General features: G+C 40.2%; 1 protein-coding gene across 1 annotated transcript in view; it reads left to right on the forward strand.

The window, feature by feature from the left end:
• The window catches only part of LOC104500110 (filamin-A-interacting protein 1-like), a gene marked incomplete at its 3' end in the record, with an annotated part of 62,472 nt that extends 40,931 nt beyond the window's left edge, over positions 1–21,541 (forward strand). Inside the window, exons 3-5 of the mRNA XM_010143713.1 lie at positions 2,252–2,530; positions 19,075–19,248; positions 21,363–21,541. Coding sequence (XP_010142015.1) covers positions 2,258–2,530; positions 19,075–19,248; positions 21,363–21,541 — 626 coding nt within the window. The remainder of the gene's footprint in view (positions 1–2,251; positions 2,531–19,074; positions 19,249–21,362) is intronic.
• Between the last annotated feature and the right edge of the window lie 1,687 nt (positions 21,542–23,228).

A 23,228-nucleotide genomic window follows, 5' to 3' on the forward strand; every position in this document is an offset into this window, starting at 1 on the left:
TGAGTGTGAAGCTACCAAAATGCAAGGCTAATGTGAGCAAGAGATTTGTAACACTGGCCTGAGTCAAGTAAGTAGCGAGTTGTACGTTAGCCAAGCTGATTAGTCAACGTATTTTAGGTTTTGCCCGACCACTAGTGACCTGCTGCTCTGAGATCCTTATCAGAAAAGTGTGTGATGTTAGCAATGTTGAGAGCATCTGTTTGACTAAGGAACAAGCCGCAAACTCAATCCAGAGATTACTTTATATGAGAGGAAAGATTTGAAAGCAGTGGAGTATTATTCAGTAGATCTGTCGATATAAAAACTGGGCAACTTTCAGACTTACAGACCCTTCTTCAGCTTTCTTCAGTCTGTTTGCTGAAATTGTAGTTGATCTTAAGCAAGATAGTTCTCTGTGCAGATCTTGTTTTCTAGGGTTCTTGGATTATCTTGGACTATTTAAGTAAAAAATCAAGGTACCGGAAAATATGACTGTGTACAAAAGCAAATTGGAGTAAGGCAGCATAAATTCCTGATGGTTTCCCTTGCCTCTTATACAAGTAGGATGAAGAATATCTAATTTTTAGGAGACCGACTTACTTTTCACTCTGAGTTTGACCCTGAACCAAACGTATATTCACTACTGCTGTTGTATTGTGTATGACAAATATCTTGATTACAAACAACAATCATGGTCATGGCAAGGGGAGAGGATAGCGATATCGGTCCATATATAAACATGTCTGAGTATCGTATGCACATCTGTTTAATAATGATAAGTAATGAAATAACACACACTGATGGACCCAAACTCTCTTCTGTGACATTGTTAGTCAGTGACACAGGATGAGACATCAGAGGATTAGTGAGATTTTTAAGGGCTAGCAACAACCTGGCCAATCTGCAGGATTAAGGGGGTAGAAAGGAGAGAGGTGTTCATTGGAGAAGGCAACAGACAGGCAAGTTAAGCTAATGTCAGTTGAATGTGTTGTGGGGATGAAAAGGGCTGATGGGTAAGAAATAGAACTGTGAAAAGATTTGAAGGTAAGGGTAAATGGTTTAATTTGATATTGCTGAATAGCATTCAGTGGAGAGCAACTCAGAAGACTTTTGTTTGATGAGGATAATACACAAAAAGAATGATTTTCACACCTAAGTTTTGTGTTTACTCATAAACTAAACAGGCCCAGGGCCCCCATTTTGTCCCTGGGGTCAAATAGCACAATTCAGCCATGCTTGTCCTACTAAACTCTTTTTCCTTCCAGAACAGTGTGGCTGCACCTGGACCTGGCCTGGTTTAATTCCTGAATTGTGCCCAGGAACTGGTTGGCAGAGTAGCACTTTGCCTGGATCTGAAGTGTGCCAAGGAGCGTGCTAAAAATTTAGCAGTAGGTCCAGTGCCAGCGCTCAGGAACGTTTGCTGTCACTGTCTAATTTTCTAGGATGGACATAGTCTAAAAATGCAGTGCGGGTGCTGAAGAGGGCAGAGATGTGAGCATTCAATGATCATGACCTGATGTTTTGGAGAACCCCTGAATCTCCTGGAAGGACTGCACTGAGCTCGACCATTTACCTCTTAGCGGTTTCACGCCCTCCATGTTCTTTTTTTCAGACTTTTTTCCAACTTTCCATTATGGCACTTACTGTCTAATAATCTCATGCACTATTTAGCTTAAGATGGAGTTTACCTCTTGATTTAGTCTGCGTTCCCCATATTCCTTAGTTACCTGGAATAAAACTGTTGCTTCACTCAGGAAAACTATAGAGTGACCTTTGTCAATGCATTGTCACTCTACTCTTGTAGATAATTTACACTCAAGGAATAAGCTTTTCTAAAAATTGTATTCCTGACTCTCAAGTAAACCTCATGTTCAAATGAGATCTATTTAACAACCCCGTTTGTTCTGTAGTGATGAATTGTGAATGATCAAAATGTTGACTGAAGGAAAGGGAACACTGGAAAACATTCTTTATAATTTTGCTGCACAGTATTTAAGTTCCATACAGTTAAACTCATAACAGCATCCTGACATGTTGTAAAAGATGGTTACCCTTACTTTATTGAATTTTATAACTAATGCCCTGGATTCACTGTCTGCCACGCACAAGACTTCTTGAAATGCTTCAGCCTTTTACTGCTGCCGTCTCTTGAGCATAACAGTGTTTTTCAGTTTTTAGAAGACTGTTGTTCTCCCAAAAGGCAATGTTTCCACTGCGGCTTTTTGTAAGTAATTTTGTTTATAAATGCATCCTTATGTTTATTTCTTTGTAGGTAGGGATGAGATCCCGAAACCAAGGTGGAGAAAGCTCGTCTAACAGGAACTTCTGCAGTTCCAAGCCTGTCATCAGCCATGCAGAGAATGAAAAACCTCAGGAGGATGCCAAGAAAAAGAACAAACCTCATCAGAAGGAAGATGAGGTCATGGTTTCAGCAACCGTCAAACGGCACTCAAAATCACCTGGACCTACTGAACGGAAGAACAAGAAGTCCATAGAGTTTTCTAAAGAGGACTTGATAAAACTCCTCAGTATAATGGAAGGAGAACTTCAGGTAAATTAAACATATTTTTTACTGTATTTTCTATGTATCTTATTTATTTTTACATTGTCCAAGATGCGTAGGGCTCAACTAGCACTGACATGCAAATTTAAGGCAATAAGGAGACCGTAGGACCAAGGACCACGAGGAGGCCAAAGGACCATAAGGAGACAGCAGTGGATAGTTGTAGTTTTAAGTATGGCTTTATTTATCATCTCTATCTGCAGCTACCAAAGAAACAGAAATTATAAATACCTATCACAACTGATAAAGAAAGGGGGATCTGAAGATCTTGAACACTTAAAAAGAGGCAGAAAACAACCACAGGGGAATCATTTTGGAAAAAGGCAAGCAAATATAGTGAGTGTAATTATAATTTTTAATACAAATATTCAAGGCACAAATTTGCAAGTCAGTAATACTGAAAAAAACCTCCGATGATGACCGCTGGACCTTCTGCATATTCAAATGTTGCTCGAGGTTCAGCCAAAGCTCTGCACATTGCCTGCCTTGCAAAGGCCCTACTACTTGGAGCAGTGCTTCCTTGAAAGTTTTTTCAGTTGATCTGATTTGCATGTTTATTCAGGCCGGTACTAAGTTCTTGATGGCAGACTGCCTGATTTTTGCCTAACTCACATCCCCCAAATTTCCACCCAATTTTGAGGATTCTTTTAATTGCTAATAAATCACTAAGCTCTCAGGTATCTCAGCTTTCGGGGAAAATGCAATTTCAAAATAAAGAACTGAAACATGGCTGAAACAAGTCAATATGAAGATTTCTGACTTTTCAAAACTTATCCCCTTTTGTGGTAGGACTGCTTGCCAAATTTGTACATTCTCCTGTTTGTACTTTAAGGATATCTTTCACTGAGTACATGAAGAAGCATAAAAAAACTGCTCAACCTGTATTAAAGTATTGTATGTCTCAATCCCTTTATTCTAGTTAACCATCATTATTTAGCATTTCATATAAGGCTTTGCTTTTTCCCTGAAACCCACATTCATAACATCTTTGTTTTGATTTTGGACTTGTTACCATCTTATTTGATTAAGAGAAGCAATTATTTTGGAAGTGATAGATTAATATCTTTGGTATATGAGCCACTTCAGTTGCACCATTACCTCAGCACTGAGCTTTCATCTTACTAAGTATCATTCTTCTCATACATAATTCACCTTCAGTTGATTAGAAAGTATTTTCAAGTTTTAGGAAATATGCCTTCAAAGTAAGTAATTTTCTCAAAGGGAACAGTCATTTTGCAGTGCAAAACGGGGGGAAAGCAAGAAAATCTGTTGAATGCAGTTTTGCAAAGGAAAAAAGACTTACCATTACCGAACAGTATCCATATTTACAATGCTTCATTTTGTTTCATACAAAAACTTGTGTTTGTCATCTCCTAAAAAATGAAGCTGGCATGCAGGTTCTCATGTTGTTCAAAAAAATCTACCCTGAAGTCACCTTTGTGGTCTGGAAAGGGGAGGCGAAGAAAGTCCCTGATGTTTCCTGGGTGGCAATAAATGTGGTCTGTATTCTAATCTCTGAGTAATTCTCTTGTTCAATACATGGAAATGTGGCTCTTCACCAGTAGTTTTTTGATTTGTGGGGGAGTTACACGATTTTTAAAGGACTGCCAATGTTCTCCTTATCCCTGTGGGGATGCTGGGAATAGCTGCCATCTGCAATGTAATATGGAGTGAAAATCCTCATCAAGATGATACTTCCAATGACCTGGACAATACTGTTGGGGATATTCCTACATACAGCTCCCACAGAGATGTTAGACACTGCTAAAGCTTCCTGGAGTCACGGGAGGATTGTGAGGACAACCACACTGGTTGCTATAGAGTGAGTTTGTTCTTTTGCTTCTTGCTGCCAGGCAGAGAAGCAAATCATGATTCTTTTTAATCCATAGGAGTTTTAAATTCCATGTCAAAACCTCCCATGTTCGTTAGTTATTTACCTGGTACCTGTGTTGAACCATTACTGAAGTGGGCAAGCTACAGCACTTTGGCTTCAGATGAGATCCTGGCTTTGATGATACAAAGATGAGCCAAGGAAGACTCCAGCCAAACTAAATACTCTGGTATTACTTCCTGGCTGTCACAGTGACCTAATGCACTGAGTCATTTTGTGGCTTTTAATTTTCAGATCTGTTCGGACATCTCTGGTGTCTGGCTGGTGTTTTGTGGACTGACAAATCAGACTGTGGATTTATTTTTGAAGCAATTTCAATACTAACAAAGCAAACATTATACAGACACATGTAAGAAGATTTTACTTTGAGAATAACAGCAGGCAGTACCTGTAGGGAGACCCAATATATTTTGAAGAAAAAAAATGAGAAAAAATACCATGACCGTTTTATTCAGCAGCCATGAGCAGGGCACATCTTATGTCTGAATTACTGAATGCAGAGCAGAGTGTCTCTGCCTTGTAAACCCCAAAAAGCAAGCTCAGCCATGGAAAGTAATCTGGTCATGACAATCGTAAGGTTAGCAGGGTAAACTGTTACTATATGCATAGCTTCATGTGCTTAGTTCACTACTCACAAAACCTAACAATATAACAAATATAGACCCATGCTATGTTCCTGTTGGTATCAGTTCTGAGTCCTTAGTTTGAGGCTTGATTTCCCAGCTCTTCATTTTGAAAGTGAATGTGCCAGTAAACTGTGCAGACATGCCCTAACAGTGATGTTTATGTCTGTCTTATTTTTTCTTTCTTTCTTTTTTTTTTTTTTTTTTAAGTGATGACGTCCTCAGGTAGCTTGTCTGTGTGGTAGCTTCTAGGGCCAAGTTGGATTCAGCTTTGCCTGTCATCAGATTTCCTGGGTGGGCCCTGTGCACTTACCAAATACACAGAAGGAAAGGTTTTCATAAATGTCTGACGTCGACATAGCCTAGGACCTATTTTGTAACAAAACAAAAGGGGAGAAAAAGTATATAGAAGCTGTGGTGATGAAAATGTATCCCAATATACATGGCAGGAGAGCTCTTAAGTACAACCTCTCTGAAGGAGAGTGGGAAACAAATGCACTGATGACAGGAATTGATTTTAAAGGCCTTACAGCTCAGTAGAGTGTCTTTTCTCTTGTGAGAACTCACTGCTCCAATAAAAAAGCAGTGGTTATATGGTCTTTAAACACATTGAATATACAGGGGCAAAAAAATTCATGAAGGATATCTTCCTATACCGAGAACAAAAAATTCTGATTTTTAAATACTGCAAAACTGATTTGAAATGAAAGCTTCAAACACCAGTAGAATAAATTGGGCCACAAAGGCACAGTAGTAATTTCCCTGGTAGTTAACAGTGATTTCAGGCAAACCAATGTGAATATTATTAATTGCAGAGCAAAACAGGCAGCATGCATCTTTACAGTGATGATATAATCCTATCTGTAGTTCACAGATTTTTGTCCAACAACCCAGGTATTTGTCCTGGCAGCAATATATTCCCTGTACACTTTCTAAGCAGCAGCCATTAATCTCCAGCAATACCAACACTGATTTCCAACATTTCCTGATTAGGCACCTAAAAGGAAATGAGGAACAGTATTCATACATGTTTTCCGTTCACTCTTCTATTGCGTGTTTCGGGAAAAAAAAATGCAATAATAAAAGTTCATTTATGAAGACACCATCCCACCCAAATCGTTGAGTTTTTCAAGAAAAATAATTTCTTATCCAGGTTCTGTGCCAGATGACAATTTAAGCTTAGGAAAGGGTTTCCTATAGTTCATACTAGTTCAGACAGAAGCAACTTCTCCATTCAAGACTTTTATTATAGCTCATGTTTTACTGTGTTTCTTCGGGGCAGAAATGATATTTGTTCACTGCAGCTCAGCTCCCTGTTCCTGTTGAGATCCCTTGCACACTTTAAGGTTGAGTGAAATGCTTCCTGAGAGCCTGGAACTGTGGAGGAGCAGAGCTTTGCTCCTCAGAGCCGGGCAGTGGTGTGGGATGTAAATGAAATATGTGTCAAGGTATCAGCTGTACCTTTATTTCTTCTGCTGCAGACCTGAGGATGTGGATGGGCAATATGTGAAATTTCTTTGGAGAACAGTATGTATAAAATACAAGTTAGATGTAGACTAATCATGAGCCATAATTCCTGAGAAGTCTTCAGACTTCGAAATGGTCTAATATAACACTGGGTTTGGACTGACTTTTAAAGAGAAACACTGTGTAGCAGATATTCAGGGGTAAACCTATTTGCATACCATCCTTCCTTCAAGGGGAGAGACCAAATGACTCCACTGTTAAAGAAGTGATATGTAAAAGAACCAATTTCTATTTGTTGAAGACTTCATGTAATGGTTAATATGAGCGCTCTCACAAGGTGACAGAGCAATAGCTCCCGAGGAAGGATGTCTCCCTTGGGAAGCAGCACCCTATGGCAAGGTGTGCTCCCCCTGCCAACACTTCTCATCATGTCCAGTTTGATTTGATCTCTCTCATGAGGTTGCCAGTGAAAACATCATTCCAGGATTAAGACTCCCAGCCTGGGGTTAGTAGGTTGATTACATTTGTGCTGCTGATTGCAAAACTGAAGATTGCACTGGTGACTTCATCAGCTGCAGGAGGGGTTGTTACAGAACAGGTATGGAGGGCTGGTTGCTGATGGCTCGAATAGAGTAATGGTGGGGGAAAGGAGCTTTCTCATCCACAAAGCCAGGAGGAGCTCACCTTTAGGTGGGCTGTAAGTCCTTCTTCTTAACCTGGGGGTTTGCAGAGGTGGGTGAGGGCTGTGTGTTTTTTTCTCTCTGGTAAGGTCCTTATGAAACACATAGATCCCAGTGGCCCTCCATTCTTCCACAAGGGACATCCTCTTCCTTAACAACTCAGATAGCAGGTACCCACATAGGTATAGGTGATGTACAGATCTATAAGGTATAGATGATCTACTAGAATGTAATAACATTCTAACATTTTTAAAGGTATTTTAGTATTTTACCCTCTTTCTATCAGAAAACTAAGCTTTATAACTGTAAAGGTGAAAGGAAAATTGTTTACTACTGTTTCCAGTTTTCTACTTTCTACTTTCCTTTTTGTATAGCTACATATTTTATTAATACATTCTATTCTATAATCATTCTATTATGTTCTCTTCCAGAAGATCTCTCTTTCCCTCTTTCTTCAGCTTTCCTTCCCTTCCCCTTTATTTCCCTAGTTGTGACCTTTTTACCCTATTCTATCTTTGTCATCCTCATCCTCATCCTGCAGATGCATTGACTGACCCATCTTCTTGAGAATCCTGGACACAAAACGCTAGAAGATCTCATGTTAATTAAGTGCCAGCAGCTAATTCTTTAGGCAAGCCCTTCATTTAACCTTTGTCATGAATTTATCAAGCTGTGTTTTAAGACTAGGTGGGTTGTTTACCTTGACAACTTCTATTGAAAAATAGTTCCAGAACTGAAAAGCTTTAAAGTTTTAAAAATTTCTTTCTTTTAATTTCTAGCACAATTGCAATTATGCCTAGTGAAACCTTTATGAAATTGTGTTATATGCCAACCATGCTTTGAAAAGCCCACCTCTCTCCCTACTGTTGAATGCCTGATGTGCTTGTAGACAGCAGTCTCACACCCTGTAAGCCTTTGTTTTGCTGTGCTAGCCATGCCACATCCTTTTAGTTTCCTCTAGCAAAATAGACTGTAGCAAAATAGACTGTAGCGAAATTTCCTCATCTTCCATTACCCCTTGATCAGGACCAGTTACACCTTGGGTTCATCTTTCTTAATAGCTGTAGCTGGAACTGCACACAGTGCAGTAGGAGAGAGTTCACTGGTACCTTGTACATTGAGTTTAATATTTCTCTTTCTCAGCTGACATGGATTTACTTGGCCTCCCCATCATTTGTCAGCCTGATTGATATAAGCCAGAAAGTTTGACTCTGTAGCTGTAGTTGTGACATTTTTCTCTCTGTCTCTTTCTCCTCTTGCTGTAAACTTTCATGTAATGCCTGGAACTGCTTTTGTTTTGAACTTGACTTTTCTGAGGTGTTGAAACAACATTGCGATAGCCCCCTTGGTATTGCTTAGTTGCAAACCCTGTACAAACTCCTGTATTTTTTCTTCAGTACCTTGATACTCTTGCATTAATATTACTAAATATTGAGCTGCCTGAAAGCTCAAGTGAGGAATGTGGGGTATATAGGTGGGTGGAAACCAAATGTATTTCTTTTGGGTAATAAGAAAGCCAAAAGAGAAAACTGGAGCAAGATGCATTGCTATGGGAGGAAAGAGTACATAAGAGAGTGAAGAGAAGGAGTTTTCAAATGCGCATTAGGAATATCTCACAGTCTGAGAGGCTGAAGGGGAGCCAGAGTGGAAAGAATATGTAAAGCCAGAGAAAACTGCATGTAGAGTAGCTTTGCTTAAGTGCTTAGAACTGTGAAGTCTTGTTAGTTGGACTGAAAGAGTTTACGATTTTCTGAGCACATCATACAGATGAAATTCAAATTCCCTGAAAGAAAAACCTTGGCAGGTACAGAGCCACAAGAAAAAAGAGAAGATAGGGTTAATGTGAGGAGGGAGAGGTGACTTAAGGAGAATGGAATGAGAGGAAAGAGGTTGGGCAATAGAAGAAAAAGAGTGTAAGGAAAGGGGAAATACACAGTGATAAATGGAGCCAAGTTAGAGACATGGAAAAGGGCCATAAAAAAATGCAAGATGATGAAGAGAAAGATGCTATCCACACTGTAGCAAAATGAGAGCCTAAAAAACCGAAATCCCTAAAAATGTCTGTCATTAGAATAGCAGTACAATGAGTAAAAAAAATTCTCTCCTGTCTGACTGACCCCTTGTTTGCTTGTTTGTGTTTTCCTTCTGAAGCAGACTTTTGCAGGACAAAAAAAAAAAAAAGTTAGGATAGACTTCAGACCACAAATGCTCTGTTCTATTTTCATTGAATAATTTATAACCAGAGATAAATTTTGTCCAGAATAGCGTGTTTCTTCTGTAACTTGCAATCATTGCTGTGCAAAGCGCGGGAGATTCCATGGGAGGTATGCAGTGCTTGTCTAGCAAGTCACGGAATCATGAATTTTAAAAGAGAACCCTGCTGGTTTATGAGAGAGGAAAAAAGATGAGACAGTATACTGAATTATAGTTAAATTGGGGCAATTACCTGCTTCCTCTGAAATTAAGGTCAGAGTTACTATCAACCATGGTGATGATGGTACCTCCTTGGTAATAAAATTGCTTTAGAATTATATGGTTTTCAAAGTAATTACCCTCAGAGAAATGTCACTGTCACTAGACAGCTGTAGGCTGAAAACCTCTTTCACAAAGATATTTTAACATCCTCTCTGTCAGTGCTTGAACTTAACAGAGATACATCTGTCATGTTATTCAGGGTTGGAGCGTCAGAAGAGGGTAATAATTGGCGGATGTCTCTGATGCATTGAATATCTTGACTGGAGTGGAGTGAGAGTATGAGCAGCTTGAGGGTTTTTTTCAAAATTTATAGTACTCTGTCAAAAACTGAACAGCAAGGACTACGCTGATCAACTTTTAAGTTTTGGTCTCGTTCTTGTCTTTAACTGATTCTTCTTTGCAATCTTTTAAAACTAATTTCAATCAACTGATGTCATTTGACTCCGTTTTTTTCATTTACTTAATAGAAATTGCATACTCAGTACAACAGTAATTAGAAAGCTTTTATCTTTTCTCATTTTCTTCAGAGAAGGCTTACTCTGTGAGAAAGGACATGGTCAACTCTTTTGCAGTAAATGCTAGATGCGTGGACGGTCTGGCTTTAAAATATCTGGGATTCTTGAGGAAGCTTGCAGTGAGCATATGTCTTATGTGTCATAATATTGTCCAGTACTCTGAGTCACCAGCTGTTAATTTAACATTGCATTTTTAGCCGAGCTTTTTTATTAACTTTGCCGCCCCAGTTGTGTATTTATTTTGTGTCTCCTGTTCTCCAGCTGAAGATCAGATAGGCTTTTGAGAGCAAAATAGAGTATTTTCCATCCAAAATGAGCTTTAATAAAAGCAAATATAATCTTTACATAAACATCTTTATACAATAATTATGAGAACATGGCCATCTGAGAAAGCATCCTGTTTCTAGGGTTAAAGGCTCCACCTATTGGTTGACAAAAATGAGAGAAACGTAGTATTTTCACATAGAAAACTGCTGGTCCTACTGAACATCCTGTGTCTTGCCACATCTTTACGAAATCACTGGCTTCAGTGTAGAATTTTGCATGATGTTCAAAATAAAATGAGCTGAGTGACTTATTTCTGAGGACTGTGCATACGCAGCACCCAAAATGATGCACTGCTGAGACACTATGAAGGCATCAGTAACTCAAATGCACACCCATGTAGCACAGAGCACAGAAAAACAGCTTGTTGAAGCCAACAAATGCTTGGATAAGAGAAAGTTGTGTATACAGTTTATTACACATGTACACACACTTATGTCTGTTGGTATCCCACTCTGCGAGTTATGCTCGCAGAGGAGGCAGAAGGATTTCCTCTGAGCTTCATCATCTTGATGGCTATGGCCCCACTGGCACCAGCTTGTCTCTTGCTCTGTCCTGCTCGACTCATGCTCATTCCTGCCAGAAGACAGTTAGATCACTTCAGGACAAAAATACATGGGCAGGTTTTTTCCTCTTGGAGAGGAGGTACATATGCCAGCAGCTTCAAGTGCTTCCCTGAAGTTCAAGTCAGAGCACCTAATTTCACATGCTTCAGTTCCTTATACAGTCAATGAAGCCCTTTCAAAGAGCAATTTAGACAACCTGAGTTACATGTCTAATGCAAATACTTATTAGTTTCCAATGCATTTATTTCAAAAAATTGGATAGTAGTATAGAAGTGCATAAACATGGAGAAAATAAAAAGAATATGAATGGGGAAAAATAAATAGTAGAACAACTCCATTGGTGTCAGTGCCCCATATTTTTTGTAGTACTTATAGCGTTAGCATCTAGATCTTTTTTATAATTACGAATTAAATCTCACAGTATTCCGGGACAGTATTATTTCTTTTATGGAATGGAAATTGGAGAATGGAGAGGTTAATTTTATATGTGAGGCATGAGAAAGAGGTCCGTGAGCAGAATATGGAACTCTTGAGCCTTGGTCCAGACTGGTTAACTTATGTTACCATAAGGGTAACCATTAAGGAGCAGAGGATAACACAAGAAAGAGGAAAATAAATGCTTTTTCTGTTATTAGCCTTTCATTAGTCATCTATTTTTTTCCTTCTAACAAGGTGCTAAATGATCACAAAATAAGTTGTGGTTACAAAACGAACATGGCAACTTACTACACGACTCTAGCAATACAAAAACACCTCAATGTGTGGGAAATGTGCTGCAATTTTAATGACTTCCCATACTGCTATAGTAGCTCGTGATTGGCCATTCACCTGGGATATGGAAAGGTGCAGATCATTTCCTTAGCATGAATAAACCAGAATAATGACTTAGTCATTTGGGCTTTCACATCTGATTTGGAGTAGCTGAACAGGGAGCTCTCCTCTGTCTTTGCAAGCACTGCAGTGACTAGTGCTGGTCAGAGGAAAGAGACAGAGGTGTTTTCATAATTACCTCATTTGTTAGGATGCACACTGCATCACACCAGCCTTGAACTGTGAATAGTCATTCGTGTGCTATTGTTAATGATTCTTCCTGCTCTGGTGTCCAAAAAGGTGTTTTAACAGATGTTCCTTCCTTTCCCTGCTGGCTAGTTGAACCAATCTGTGGTCTCTGCTTCTGCTGGGCTTCAAGTCATGTGAAAAATGTTATTACATGTTTAATGTTGGCTGAGACTATATGACTGGATATGGCAAATCCAAAACAGTGAGTACAGCCACTGTGATGCATTGCTGAAACATGTAGAGCGTATCCTAACATGCTGGTTTGTGTCCGTGATGGACAGTGACCCCTCACTTTGGTCTCTCTGCGCTGACTGGATCATGACACTGTAATTCTGTATGCTGCAGTAACTGTCCCACTGTTTGATAATATCGACCAAAGTAGTCTTTCGGTGTGAAAAGACAAGACAGGATATCACAGACCCTAATAATTCTGAAAACATTGAGCAGTGTGGAGTTAATACTTCTCACGGCTTTGCCATGGGAATTTTCTGGCTGTGGTCCAGACTACAGATAATTAATTATGTCAGTGAAAAGCTCTGGTGGCCTGTTTTCTTCAGAAAAAAAAGTGACATCATCCATGGAGCTCTCTGGCAATAAAGCAGAACAAAGCTGTGTGGGCAGGAAATAACAGACAGATGTCTTCTAGTGCTCATTTGATCTGTTTTGAGGCTTGCTGCAAGAAGTAATACATTGCTCAGTGCTGCTTCTCCTCAGCTCTGCAATCTTTAGCGTGGACTTTTTTAAACAGAAGAGGCCAATTTAATCTCTGATGTAATACTTCTGGAACCACTTCAGAGAGTTTGTGCAGTGGATGAGCTGGTCTATCCTGTGCCTCTCCTCCAGTATTGATTTAAGAAGGACTTTCTGTGTTATCACTGTACGATAGTGCACAACGAAATGAAATACACTGTATAGTTCCAAAGGCTTCGTACAAGGTCAGAAAGTTCTGCATGGTGTGGAGAAGAGAGGACAACTCTGTTTTATATCCCCAGAGCCATGAGTGATCACTTACATTTCTGGATTTATTTCACTAAGCCTTTGCACAAAACCAGCAATTAGTTACTTTGCATCACTGAAGACATCTCTTTACCTCTAAAGTAAATCATGTACATAGTGAAACATACATCATTGTGCAAGTGAAAGCCAGAGTTTTTAGTATTAGGAAACTAAGCCGAGATGAAAGGCAAGAAAAACATTTTCTGTACATAGAGTCTTTCTTGCAAAAGAAACTATGTGAAATGTAATTAGCCATCATGTTTATATCACTGAGTGATATAAACAAGGCTACTTCAGATGTCTGGTATGGGAGAGAAAAGTATTTCTTGAGTTTTTAGCGGAAGAGCCTTGTATGATGCAGTATGTGGTAAAGCATTTAACTTCCCAGCTTCGAAGAATGCTTTGTTCACTAAATACATCTGACTTGGAAGACAAATTGCTACCAGTCCTTGTAGCAGTACATAGAGATAGCTTGAGGCATCAGGCCTTTAACTAAAGTGTCACTCCAATAAGCAGGGGTAATTTTTATTACTTTCTCTATTCATATTCGTAGTATCATGACTCAAAATGAAGAAAGTGCACTTTCCTTTTAATTATTTTGATTTCCTCCTAAGGTAAGAAAAGAAGGGAAGTTACTGAGTTCAAACAGGAATTAATGGATTAGTGTCAAGGAAGTTTTGCAGATGCAGGTTTTTGAGTACAACAACTGCCTGAAGATGTTTTCTTTATTAAACTATGCAAACATGCGGTATTCACTTTCTGAGGTCTCTAATGGGAATTTTCAGAAATAAGACTATTTCTGCCCTGTTGGTGACACAGCATGAGCTCGTCGTGGATAGAGCATGTGAGATCATCCTCCTGATCTCCCTCAAAGGATGCCTTGAGTGTGATGTTTGTTAGCACTAGGTGAAATGTTTGTAAAGTCTACTGGAATTTAGGAGATTAGCCACTGGTAAGACCACAATGTTACATGGAGAACCTGTGACCTTATTTAGTTTCTGATGCAGTACAGAGCAGCTGTTGCACTATAAATAACCTGAACTGTCCACAATGCAAGTAACAACACCACATCAGAAGTAAAGGTTTCTGTCTGTGATGTGAGAGTTCTTTCTTTCCATTAATCACTGGCAAGAAGAATATGACTTCACAAACATTGAACCGCTATGAGTTAGTGCTTTCACTTGTGCACGCATAACAAAGTGTCAGGGTAACTAGAAGTGAAATAATCAAAAGCTGGAAGTATCAGACCTTTCAAATATTACGTAAGTGTATTCCCTGTAAATACTACACCTGCTCCTGAACTTTCAAAATTTCTTGCAATTAATTGAAAGGGTCGTCATCATGTTATTGAAATATTTAGATTGCTCTGAAGTAGTTAGATGTAATTTAGATGGCTCCGAATATGGAACTGTGAGGGAAATAGTTACTAGCAACTGAATTTGAGAAAAACACACTGTGAATTTGCAGAAAGGCTACTTACAAACAAAATTCGGAAGAGTTTAGGACATGTACTGGCAAAGGATCTTAAATTGGATTTTACTCTCAGCTGACAGTGATTACTTGGACTCCATTGAGCCTGTCTTAAACACAACTGAAACTTTTTTCCAATTTACTAGATGCCTTACATGAAACAAGTTTGGTCAGCTCAGTCCCATTTCCCAGGTGACAAAAGGCCTCTGGCAAAAATTCTCTGTTTAGTGGGTGCTGAGTTTCGTTAGCAGTCTCACGAGAGAGGCCAAAGACTGTGGGAATGGGGAGAGAGGACTGTAGTAAATTGGCAGGGCAGGGCATGAGGAGGAAGCACGTCCGAAGCACATCTGAACGTCGGGCTTGTGTAACAGTCTTTCCATTGACCAAGAATTTGGTTGCTAGGCTGCCAGTCCCCTTTTACAAGCAGCAGAGTTGTGCTATTGTTTCCTAAATGATTTCAGTTTTATGCAGGAACCTCTCTACATCCTTTCTATATCATTTAAATATTTCACTAGTCACGTAGTAAAACAAGGTTTGGAACTCAGACCCCTGCTCTGCTCAATCCAGCAAGCAAGAGAAAGCCCTTCTCTTTTATTCTGCCAAATGTGAGTGTTTCAGGGTAGCTCTGCAAAGAGTGGCCTCATGTCAGCCTTCCAGCTGGGTGCCTAGCAGGCAGTCCTGAGGGGAGGGGGAGCATTGTCTTGTATTTCCCAGGTAGAAGTGCAGACCCCACATACTAATAAGTGCACTAATCAGAGAACAGTAGAGAGGATGAAAAGGAGAGCGGGCAAAGCTGTGTGGGACAGCAGTGCTCCACAGCACTTCAGCCCCTCCATGGGCGTAGTCAAAATCTGAGTTCATCAGCTTTTACATTTTGTCACCTCAAGTAATCATAAAACAGGGCTTAAGTACAGTGTAACTTTGCAGTTCCTCTAGCAGCAGAGACATCTGAAGGAGGTAACCAAGTACAGTGTCCGGTTCCAGTCCGCACAATGCAACAGATGCAGACAAGCTGGAGAAGGCCCAAAGGCAGGCCATGAAAATAATAAAATGGCTGGAGAACCTGCCCTGTGAGGAAAGACTGAAGGGTTTAGGTCTTTTCTGCCTGGAGAGGAGAAGGCTCAGGGAGGACCTCATCACAGTATTCCAGTACTTAAAAGGGCAGCTGTAAAGAAGATGGAGGCTCTCTCTTCACAAGGAGTCACATGGAGAAGACAAAGGGCAACAGGTTCAGGTTGTACCAGATGAGGTTTCATCTTGACATAAGAAAGAAATTTTTTACAGTGGGAACAAACACTGGAACAACCTCACCATTGATGTGGTAGAGTCTTAATCACTGCAAGTTTTCAAGATGCAATTGGATGTGCTGCTAGATGATTTCATCTAGGAATCCTTTCCCACGAAAGGTTGGACCAGGTGATCTTCTGAGGTCTCCATCAACCTGGATGTTCCATGGTTCTATGACTTCGATAGACAAGGATTCTTTAAGCAGGCTTTGCTCCTAGAGGAAATGAGTGTGGAAAAATAGCTCTCAGCATATCTGTGGGCTTCTGTGTTTCTTGTCTTGAGAGTATTACCAGAGGTAAAAGTGGCCTCTCCATTGCTCCTGCTGTTTAGTGAATCAGGTACTTGGGGGCACTTTATTAACAAACAGAAAAGTCTGTTTATTTTCAAGAATCCACAATCTGAACAGTATAGATAGAAAGCTAGCTTGGAGTTTTCTACAGGACAATTTAAATAAAGAAAAAACAATAGAAGTAAATTAATGTATTTTCTGAATTTTGTATCTTGACTTGAAAGAGCTTCTGTGACTAACTGCAGTCTTCTGGACTCACACAAATAAGTTTAATTGTGTTACAAGCTGTTGCAATATGTGGACTTCTCACGTCTGAATACTCTCTCATCAGAGCACTAACAAAACAAAAAAAAGGACTTGAGAGATGGCTTTCCTGTGCCAAACACCATGGTCCTTCTACCAAACAGCTAACAGCTTTCCTCTGGGATTTATATACAAGTTTATTTATTTCCAGTTTGAAATCTCTGCCTAGTGTTTGTCTCTCCAATTTTATTATTAGCAAAAGACCCCTTTTTTGCTCCAAAGCTTACTACCAACCTAAGTGTGTTTGTTAGTTTGCTTTTCACAAATTATTGTCACAAATCTATTGAAACAGCGTGCTTGATGAGTTAGCCAATACCCTTGAAAAGATAACGATAGGAGCAAGGGCCAAGCCCAGGAAAGGCAAAAGGCGCCTTGCCGCGCTAACGCGATCCAGATCCCGAGTGTCTGCAGCGCATGGGGTGCCCAAGAAGGGACACGTGAGCCTGCACCCTAGGGGTGGTGCGACCCAGCCTGTTCCCGTGCTGGGTACTCTCCCCTTGGGCTGCAATGAGGGGTTTTCAGGACTGACAGCCCTGCCCTGTCCCCTGGAGCTAAGTGTGTCACTGCTTCCTTTTAAAGACAAAACAATGAATAGGGGTTTTCTTCAAAGATCTGAGGGGAGCTTGGGCACCTTCTTTCCTGCTTGGGGTGCCAGTTCCTCCATTCAGCATCATCCCCTCCCCTGACTCAGCTCCTTCTGGCTCTTGGTGGACCCAAAACCTGCAGATTCCAAAAACCTGTGTTATCTGACAAGTTATAAGCTGTTTCAGGGTCTCTCATTCCTTCATGCTCCATTGTAATTTGTCATTGGTTAAAGACTAATGAGGCTGGAAGGAAAGTATGGAAGGCGGTGCACAATTGAACAGGGGCTGGGGCACTCACTGGGAAGAGCAGCACTCGGTTCTTTCATCAGTTATCACTGTTTTAAATAACCACTGCAGGGCCTGGAGTCCAGCTCTTTGCTCTCTCAAGTCATAGTGTTAAATCACCAAGCCCAGGTTGTCTCTGCTCTGCCTGGCCCTGTCAGTGTTTGATTACGCTGTTCAGAGCCTGACAGTTTCAACACGAGAGAATGAACTCATCCTTCTCCACTTCTGAACAGCCTAGAGTCCAAGGTGTACCTGTCCCTGAAGAATGGGCTGCGTGGGGACTCAAGAAAGCTTCTCTGCTCAAGACCAAAATAACGGAGGTTTCAGCATGCTTGGTTTTGTCCCTTGGTGCCCATCCCGCTGCCTCCGGTGTTCCCTTTGCATGGAGCTCTCCCTGAGCGTGTCTGTGGCATGGAGCCCCTGCTGTTAGCACAGAGTGGGGACACCGAATTCGTTCCCTGAGGCAGGACACAAATATGGCCCCAAAACTGTCTCTTTCTAGAAGGGCCTAAGACAACATGTCATAAAATCTGGATATTTATAAATACCTCCAAGCTCCCATGATATCTTATGAGAGTTTTTAAGGGCTTTTTCTTCAATATAGAAGCATTAGCCTCATAGTGACAAAACCACTAAGATAACTGTTATTTTTACAGGGATATTAAAAAAGATGCATACTCAAACCTTGTCTAAAACTTCCCTAAAATCGCATTTTTCGTGTACGGAGAGTGGCGCATTCCTAGGGTGTGGTGTAGTGTTCTTTTGGCGTTCTTTGGGACTAGCCCACATAATTCACTTGTAGTTCTGACTTCAGTGAGTGGTGCACCTTTCCCACGCTTGTGCTGAAACAGCATTACTACCATTCCAGTCTGTGTTTTGTATCTTGCAGACATACACGAAGGTTTTGCTTAAGGTTACAAAAGGTTACATAGAGTAAGACCCTACAGCTAGCAGTTTATAGTTGGGCTAGTTCTCAGTTGGGTGGCCTGATCTTTGCCTCAAGTTCATTATGTGTTTTTATTTTCATGTTACTCTATTTCATCTATTAAAAAAATGTTTAAAGGGTCTTTGCCATTTCCTGAAATTATTTTCTTGCTCATTTTAAAAGCAGGTGGTTTTGTAGAGCTGCAGTGCCTCTGTACTTGGTACCATGAGCACCACAGCTCTGAGGTATACCCCTCCCTCCCACAGCAGCAGCCCTCCTCCACTGCCAGGAGAGTTTGCTCAGCCTCTTTGGGCTGCAATATTTCTAGGGATTCGTTTAAACAAACAGAAGTTAGAAAAGTTTATTTTAAAAGTTACTTGAAGAGAATATTTAGTCACAAAGTTGGGTAGAAAACTGGGAAATACTTGATTTGAGACTGTCTGAGAAATAGTAATTCAGCGCAATTCTGCTGCTGGTTCTACTCATCTCCTTACCCTCAGGGAACAGCAGTGAATCAGACAAAATATATGAAGGGTAAAGATGATCCCTGGCTGTAGCTGCAACTCAGATAAAAAAAATCATAGCGTTTAAATGTAGTGGCAGGCAGGAATAGAATAAAATTAATGCTTAAAATGGTGACATTTGGATTGCACAGATCATGTTTACTCTGATATCTGTGATTATCTATGATTATATATTTTATTTTTGTGTATGCAGTCCATACATATGAAATGTCTCTATCTTCCCTGTTGGCTAAAAGGTTGGCTTACAGTAGTGATTTGCAATGTTACAGGCAAGGGAGGATGTGATCCACATGCTGAAGACAGAGAAAACCAAACCTGAAGTTTTAGAAGCTCATTATGGGTCTGCAACTCCAGAGAACGTGCTCCGAGTGCTGCATAGGGATGCCATCCTTGCCCAAGAAAAGTCTATAGGGGAAGACGTCTATGAGAAACCAATTTCAGAGGTAATAGCTTCTTGTTTTACATCATTATGTCTCTGCAGGGTGAATGCTAACCAGAAGCGAGACTCCACTTATTTTGGATGTGTGCAAAGCATGTAAGAGGATAATACAATATTTGTACAAATTACCAGAAATTTTAAAATGTTGAATATTCTCGTTCACTCAATTGCAGAATAAATTGTAAGCAAAGTCACTGGGTTTGAACATAAACAATAAAGAGCTTCTATGCTCCTTAGGGCTGATGCCTTTAAGCAAGAACAAAATCTTTGGGTGTAACATCTCTGGGTTTTAAATTGCTTTAAATTATGGGCTCCAACCTCTACTGCTCACAGCACTGGTAAGCTCTCTTCGGTTTTCTGGGCATGCTAGACCACTGTCAGGTGAGTAGTTAGGAGAAGAAGACCTTCAGAGACTGACTTTATTTATATCTATGGGATCATAAATCTGTAATCATTTTACATCACTTAAGCTCTAAGACTGCATGCAAAGTCAGTTCAGCCCCTAAAGGAGACCTGTTGGACTTGATCCCTTGCTTTAAAATCTAAGTAACAAATGAATGTAAAATAGACCTGGGAATGTCTGAGACCAGGGTGAACACCAAAGGAAGAAGCCACTGATCGTATTTATAGTTTCATAACAATCCAGGACATGGAGAAAGAGCATGCAACAATGTACGATATATAATATACTTCAGTGCCTGTCTAAATCTTCATAGTTCCTCCTATTAGAACGTTTAATTTTTTCACCAAGAATTGTGTCTACCATGAGATATCTTTATAATGTGTATTCTTATTGAAGTGTCTCCTGGAATTTTTGGGGTGATAATAAATAAGGAAAGCAACCATTAACATATGGGAGCATGCACGGAATACTGTGGAACAAGGTTAAAAGAGTTTAGCAGGGCTTTTGTGTAAAGAAGCTCATAATTTGGTGGGAACTTCAGTGTAAAACTTTTGTCACATGTAGGTCTACAGGGCTTATGTTTGAGCTAAAATAGGATGGTGACAAAATTTCATAAGTGCAAAAGATCTACTCTTAAAGACTCTCAAAAATGCAATGACTGTTTTTCTTTGACTGCCATGGTCAGCTTCTGGAGAGCAAATCACTGTGGTCCTCCTGCTCCCTTACTTCCCTCTGTTTGCTGAGGCATCCTGTGAAACAGCAACTGCCTGGTGCAGCTGGACCAAGGAAGATGCAATTCCCACAGGGTAAGGGCTGGGGGTGGGCAGACCAGGCTCTGCCAGCCGCAATGCCAGGGGCAGGCAAGCAGAGAAGTGACAGGGCTGTCAGCTGCTTCATCAGATTTTGTCATCTGCAACCAAGAAACAGTGAAAGGAGCAACATGAATGGTTTCAGAGTGCCCTGGCAAATTTTTGGACGTACCTCCCACGCCTTAGAGTTTGTTTGAATATTAATTGGCATATTAAATTAATTAAAAAAAGAAAACCAACACAAAACCAACCAGAAGACAAAAAAGATAAACTGTGCTAATAAAGAAAGAAAGATAAATTTCTATCAAAAAACAGGCTGAGGGGAAAACCCTAAGGGCTTATAATGAATTGTATTTGGTAATGTAAAACTGAATCTATGCTGGACCTAAACAGTTTAGACTTTCTATCTCAGCAGTCCTACAGGTTCACTGAAGATGCATAACTCAAATTTTGGCCTTCAGCTTACACCTTACACTCCACATGTAGGTGTCTAGTCCCCATATAGGTGTGTGAACTCAGGCTCCCATGGTCTGAGGGCATGTACGCTGCCCTGGCATTTGCTACAACCTTTCCCATGTGAAATGAGGAAAGTGTGCACTGCACCTCACCACAGGGGAAATTCTGCACTACAACTATATGATTTGTTAACCTAAAACCAAGCAAAGTCCCTTGTGTATCTATCTGAGAACTGTGCAAATGTTTATTGCAAACATGCCATCCAAAGAAATCTTTACTTTTGCAGCTAAAGGACAGTTCCTCTTATTTCTAGTCACTGCTTTATGTAAAGCCCAAGACATAAAATCATGGGGACTTGCATTTACCAAACACAACATTGTTGGTTAATAAATCAGATGAAGTAAGCAAGGAGACCTTTAAAACAGTCTATTCTCCTTTCCTACAATCCAGCTGGACAGACTTGAAGAAAAGCAGAAAGAAACATATCGGCGCATGCTGGAACAGCTCCTGTTGGCAGAAAAGTGCCATCGCCGTACAGTTTATGAGCTAGAAAACGAGAAACATAAACATACAGATTACATGAACAAGAGCGATGACTTTACCAACCTCTTGGAACAGGAGCGGGAAAGGTGAGTACCTGAGACGGTGCAAAGAGTATCCCCAGTGTTCCAGTCCTTGTCAGTTCAGCAGTGACATGGTCTGGTATTTTCTGTGTTTAAATGACACTAAACACATGTGTAAACCATTTGTAAATGTTGGTCCACTCATGTTATTAAGTACATTGCTGTGCCAATCTAGGGCTTGAGGAATAGCATTGAATGTTCCTGTAGCGTACCCTTGAATTAAGAAAAGAATTTGTTTTGAATCACTCATCAACCCATTTTGGGTTCACCTCCTGGTAGCTTTTGATCAGATGTTATCTAAGTTGGCTAAGTTTGGGGCTGGCTTGTGCAGCATTTTGTGAAGGATGGGGCATTGTTTCTCACAGCAGGAGAACAGGGTAAGGAAAAGCACAACACACACTCGGACACTGATACACAAGTGGTAGGGACTTTGCTGTGCCTGTCACATTTAGGCTTGCAAAGTCACAAACCATTTGCATAATTTTTCATATTTTTGAAGACACATGCATCATGCAAGATCTATGTTCCCCTGGAAGAAAATATTTTCATGTTTTATAAAACGTGCCCAGTCTGCAGTGGACTATCTGCAGTGTTTATCTCACCAGCTCATGCTCTCCAGGTTTTTTTCTCCAAGTATTTGTCCTCTTTGTGGAAGTAATTTGTTCTCTGAGTCTCCAAGAAAACAAAGAGTACCTACCTTAGGTGAAGAATAAGCACTCACTAACGGCTTCAGTCTTTCAATACAAAATGTTCATATTCATACCAAACTGCCTGAAATCAATCCACTAAGTATTTAAAAAACAAAACAAAACCCCCCAAAAAACTCTGAGACAAATACTTAAGTTCAAAGAAGAAATGCTTTTGAGGAAACCACAGTCTGGTAGCAGACATTTGTGAAAAGCCAGGAGCTAAATTGTTTAGTGTATTTCCTGAGCTCATTTCAGTGTTAGCTTCGAATAGGTGGCACATGATCTATAATGACCATACTTCCTTTTTTAATAGCTGCTGTTTTTCTCTCCCCCTGTTTTCCTGGGTTGATTGGCAAACTTTAAAGGACAAAAATGCTTCTGCATCTTACCAGTTTGATTCTTTCAGCAGAAAATAAGAAATTTGTTGTATTTCCAAGTATGGAGCAATTTCACATCTGATTTTCATGGGTGCCATTTTTTCTCTGTGCTGAAAATCTGCATATGCGTGGGTGGGCAAACAACTAAAATGCTACAAAAGTAAAAGTGCTATTAAAACTCCATTTACATCTGTCTTTACATTTTATATTCACTTTAATTTGACAATTGTTGCCTTATTATTCCAGCTCAACTCATGAAGGACACTAAATAACCTAAGATTATGACCCGTTTCTAACTGCCTTCCTTCAGTGCATTACTTGAAAAGCTTTCTGCCTCACATTACTACTGCTGAGGTATCAAGTCCCATCTCTGTGGGCATTTTTCATGTCTTTTGAACTTCAGTTTGTCTACATTCTACAATTTTTTGGGAAAAAGCAATTTAGAAAGAAGAATTTGAGTTTGAACTTCTATTGGAAGCAGATCTTTAAGAGGAACTAAATCTGCCACCTTTAGTCACCAGTGCCTCTGTATTGGTGGCTGCAGGGGAAGAATTGCAGTGCTGAAGCCCTTTTTGTTTGTGTGGAGTGACACGAGAAACCTGATGTTTGCTACTTAATCCACTTTGT

The sequence above is a fragment of the Buceros rhinoceros genome, unplaced genomic scaffold, assembly GCF_000710305.1.
Source record: "Buceros rhinoceros silvestris isolate BGI_N320 unplaced genomic scaffold, ASM71030v1 scaffold13339, whole genome shotgun sequence".
Lineage (NCBI taxonomy): Eukaryota > Metazoa > Chordata > Aves > Bucerotiformes > Bucerotidae > Buceros > Buceros rhinoceros.